The 4,904-nt window shown below is 41.4% G+C and overlaps 1 protein-coding gene across 2 annotated transcripts in view; it reads left to right on the top strand.

Annotated features, from left to right (window-relative positions):
- The window catches only part of drd2l (dopamine receptor D2 like), a gene marked incomplete at its 3' end in the record, with an annotated part of 26,421 nt that extends 21,517 nt beyond the window's left edge, over window positions 1–4,904 (top strand). For both annotated transcript variants that reach the window (XM_032518214.1, XM_032518213.1), the window contains 4 exon segments: window positions 977–1,194; window positions 2,136–2,219; window positions 2,778–3,216; window positions 4,617–4,904. In XM_032518214.1, the coding sequence (XP_032374105.1) occupies window positions 977–1,194; window positions 2,136–2,219; window positions 2,778–3,216; window positions 4,617–4,813 (938 nt within the window).

Below are 4,904 nucleotides of genomic sequence, written 5' to 3' on the forward strand. Positions count from 1 at the left end.
CTCTTGGCCACAGTGGTGTGTGTGTGCCTATTTGTTATCTTTCATATGGAATGTGACTGAGTTTATGACCCTCAGTTCAGGACTGGCAAAGCAAAAGATCAGTGGGCCATAAAGAGGGACTGGAACCAGAGACAGGATGTGTCTCTCTAACATCATCAATTCAACTTCTGACACATTTGTAGAGCTGGATTATAACAAAATGTAGCAGAACATCTTATATTATAAAACAGAAGTATTGCAAAACATCGTAATGTAACAAAAACAAACAACAAACTATATACTTATGACAACAAACTTAATGCATGACCAACATCTCTCATTTATGCTGAAATATGCTTTTATCTTTAGCTGTGTGTTGGGGTGTGTGTGGTGTGTGTGTGTGTGTTGTGTGTGTGTGTGGTGTGTGTGTGTTGCGCTGTGCGGGGCGTGTCCATGCCCGTGCCGGTGTGTCTGTGTGACGGTAAAGTATGTCAGATGTTTGTTGGGTGACCGAACAGATGTTTTGTATATTATCTGTTGACTGTTGGAGCAGACAATGCAAGACAATTTTCTGTTTGAACAGACAATAAATAAAAGTTTTATCTTATCTTATCTTAAAGTGTTTTACGTAAGAATAAACATAAAAAAGCAAATAAAAGTCCACAATCATAAAACAAGAACAAACAAAAAACAGTGGATGTAAAAGTGTTAAGAATATCTAAACAACGTAACAGAAAGAAAAGGCAAACAGGAAAGTTTTAAGCCTTGCTTTAAAAGAACAAGATGTCAAGGGTTCTTAAAGTTTATTCCATATCTGTGGTGCATTGAAGCCAAGCTGCCCCCGGGGACATGAGAGTGGTATTGTATCCTTGTCCATATCTTTTGATTAAAACAATAAAAACGCATAAGCAAACTGAAAACAACAGAGAAATCATATAATCTTCTCTGAATGTTTCTCTACAAAATTTCATTTTTGCATCTTTCTTCTCTGCATTAGACAACCGGGAAGGCACCACGTGCAGCTTTGCCGATCCAGCCTTCGTGGTGTATTCGTCTGTGGCCTCCTTCTACGTTCCCTTCATCGTAACGTTGCTGGTTTATGCGCAGATCTGCGTGGTGCTGCGCAAGCGAGGCAGACGCACCGCCCCGCCACGCAGACGTGGCCTGCATACACAAGGCGGGGCAGATGTGGGAGAAGGTCAGCGACACAGGAAGGTAGAGTCCCAAATTTGGATACCAACTGTGTTTCGATCATTCTTAAGACGTTTATTTTACAGACTGTTTGTCTGTGTTTTCCCATTTGTCTCTTCCAGCTAATTTTGGTATTAATAGATGTTGACTAACTGGCCTACACCAATATTGATTGCACCACCAAAAAAGTTGAGATGAAGTCCTTAACTTCCATGTGCAAAAATATCAGTTCAAAAGTTTACAAATCTGCTTTTGATTCAATGTTTGCTTTTCCATCATCCATATTTTAAAACTTCTGACACATCAAAAATTCTGTATCAGCATCTTTGAAGCTATAGGATGTTTACCCTGAGTGAAATACTCAAAGCCACGACTCTAGATGTCTAGTGTGTAATTTTATACACCTTGGAAACTTTGGGATCCCCTTTAGAATCAAAAATAAAGTGCTGTGATTTAGAACAATGTTTGGCTGCACAAAATGTGTTTGTAATCACTGTGGATATAGCATGTTAGCAATGTTCTAGTAAAACAGAAAATATTTATTGGGGAAAACATTGCATTTGTAAGAGTAGCACAGTGTTATATACAGAAGCATGAAACAAGAAAACAAAACTACAAACATGTCCCCAATACCTCCTTATGACCTCATAAGGAGCAATCCAATCAGATTTTCCCATCTGAGCTTTCATTTTCTCAACGGCAGAGCAGGATACCCAGGGCTCGTTTTACACCTATCACCATTTCTAGCTACTGGGGGACCAGAGGCAGGCTGGTGGAACTCATATTAATGTTAAAAAACTTCATGAAGTGAATTTTTCATGCCATGGGACCTTTAGCAAACGATTTCCTGCCAATGTATTTTAGCCATTTTTTAATTTTTCAAATAATGATATCGACATCAACTTCAAAAATCCAGTCTGAGTTGGGCTTTTCATATTTGTATATGCTGCCTCTTTTCCTTTCAGAATAAGTGTACACAACCAGAGGATGTGAAATTGTGCACCCTGATCCTGAGGCCTGCCACCGCTGGCCCACAGCGCAAGAAAGTGGTGAGTCTTACATCAACACAGATGGCCTCTCTCTCTTTACTGTCCCTTTCCTGTCTTTCTTATACAATCTGTTGCCTCTGCAGTAGTTTATGTATGTCCATGACGTTTTTACTTCCGGGATGTCCCTCATTTTGTCTGTCACTTTCCACTTTCTTTGTGTTGGCATTCAAAACTCTTCACATCTCTGCAGGGTAAATCCAGACAGTTAGCTAGACTATCTGTCCATTCTGAGTTTTCTGTTGCACGACTAAAGCAATTCTTGAACGTACACATGTTCCACTAAAACAAGTTCCTTCCCGAAACTGTTTTCCAGCAGCATAGTAGCTCCATAGCCCATGACGATTGTGATTGGTTTACAAAAAATGACAAAAAGCAGAGCATGTTTTTCTCCCATCCCTGAATCCTGTGTGGAGTAGCCAGACCCTACTCCGCAGCGCTGTGAAGGAGGGTCCGGCCATGCGAGACTACCTCTGCAGTGATGCTCTGCTTGCTCTCTGTTGTCCCACCTTCCATAAATGTCCTTCTTTCTTTATTTTAGTTTCAAACTTCACCATCAAGCACCCAGATCTTTGTTTGTCCCCCAATGCGTACCTCCCTCACCACCCTCCTTCTTCTCTCTCTCTCTCTCTGTCTATGTGTCAGACCCTGGTAAAGGAGGCGATGGTTCACCCTCTCGAAGTGGAGCCGGGTCAGTTCCTGCCCCAGACCGAGCAGAGCCTGGCTCCTCCTACTGCTCCCCAAACCCCCTCCCATTCGGGCCGTGCCAAGATCTCCATGGCCATCTCAGTTGGACCTGCCCCCGCCCTTCCCTCCACTGTGACACGATCGGCCCTGATGCCTCGTCCCGCCACCCTTGAGGACGGCATGAGGGGCCGTGAGGGATGGAGGGAACGCAGTGGAGGGAGAGAGAAATGGGGGATGACCAAAGAGAGGGTGAGAGGGAGGCTGTCACAGCAGAAGGAGAGGAAGGCGACAAAGATGCTCGCTATTGTGCTCGGTGAGCAGAGGCGGGTAGTTAATAAGAAAGTATTTAGTACACTTGTAGCTTGTGTGTGTGTGTGTGTGTGTGTGTGTACACAAACAAACTAGTCTACATGAATACTTTATGTAATGTATGTTAATTAGTCACACCAGTCTAATATTATTTGGAGATGCAGATATAATGAATTAACTGTAATTTGTCAAATCCCACTTCATTAACTTTCAAATTTAACATGTGATTCCTCTAATGTCTTTATCTAGAAAACTAATTTTTAGAAAAAAAGTTTTATTGAATAAAAAGTAACAAATACAGAAATCTGGTTTAGAAGCTGATCATAAAATAGCTTCTGATACCTAAACACTTCAGTCTTGGAGTTTTTTTTCACTCACTTTCTATTACCAGAGGCATTGTGTAAGCTATGCTTATAACAAGACAACTTTTTTTGGTCCTCACTCAACCTTTTGGCTGAATGAGGACAGACAATCTAGGTAAAAATCAGTTTAAAATGATCTTGTGGTGGTCTGGTAAATAACTGACAACTATGAGCTTGATCCAGATAGAAGGTTTCGAATGCATATTTGAAGAAAGGTTTACTTATTTCAGTGAGAGAAATTTGTCAAATCTGTCAAATCATGCGTGGCACCAATTGTTATGGTCTCCATATTTTATGGCTTTTCACTTGATTATATTTTGTTTCTCGCCTACCTCATCTGTTTTGTGATTAATATGACTTGGCTGCTGTAACACTGCGATTAGAATTGATGATGAAGCTCTAAATGTATCAATTTATGTACTGTTTCAGAGGTTTTATGGTTCTGTGAGAAATACAAATGCAGCAGTTGGTGGGATATTTCATTAGTTCTATCCCTGAAGAATTTGTACATGTGGGGCTAAAAACATGCAGGAACTTGTCCTGTAACCCAGAGATATTCACCAGGGGGTCCGGAACCCCTAAGGGGGTCTACAGAGTTGCTGCAGGGGGGCCACTAAATTAATAAGTTTTAAGTTTTTTTCTAATTTAAAATGCCTTAACATAAATCATTATAAATAATTATTAACAAATATAAATCAGCCGGTTTGTGAAAAAGCAGTGATGATAGGCTTACTGGCTAGGTTAAGTAGTCACTAAAGTAGCCATCCGCAGATAAAAATTCCCATGTATGTTTAAAATTAGAACATTTATAAAATCATCAATTCTTTCAACAGCTTAGTATTCTATGCACTAAAAAGGTACAGTATGTATAAACGCTTTAGGCAGCCCTACACGTTATTGTAGGCCCAGTTTGAAAATGCAACTTCAGTTTATACAAATTTGTAGTAGGGGGGTCCCTTCTCTGTCTTTCAGTTAAGGTGTCCTGGGCTTAAAAAACGTTGAAGACCCCTGGTCTAATCCACTTCCTGTCCCTGTTTCCAAGGTGTGTTCATCATCTGCTGGCTGCCTTTCTTCCTGACCCACGTGCTGAAGGCCCACTGCAGTAGCTGCTGCATCTCACCCTCACTGTACAGTGCCGTCACCTGGCTGGGATACCTCAACAGTGCCGTCAACCCTGTCATCTACACCACTTTCAACATCGAGTTTCGCAAAGCCTTCATCAAGATCCTGCACTGCTGAAACCTGGAGAGAGGAAAAGCGTTAACTGTCAAGCCTGTCGTTGGTTTGAGATCAGAGGAAAAAAAGGGAGACGTAGTGTCTGGGGGAGGGG

The sequence above is a fragment of the Etheostoma spectabile genome, chromosome 6, assembly GCF_008692095.1.
Source record: "Etheostoma spectabile isolate EspeVRDwgs_2016 chromosome 6, UIUC_Espe_1.0, whole genome shotgun sequence".
In the NCBI taxonomy this organism is placed as follows: Eukaryota; Metazoa; Chordata; class Actinopteri; order Perciformes; family Percidae; genus Etheostoma; species Etheostoma spectabile.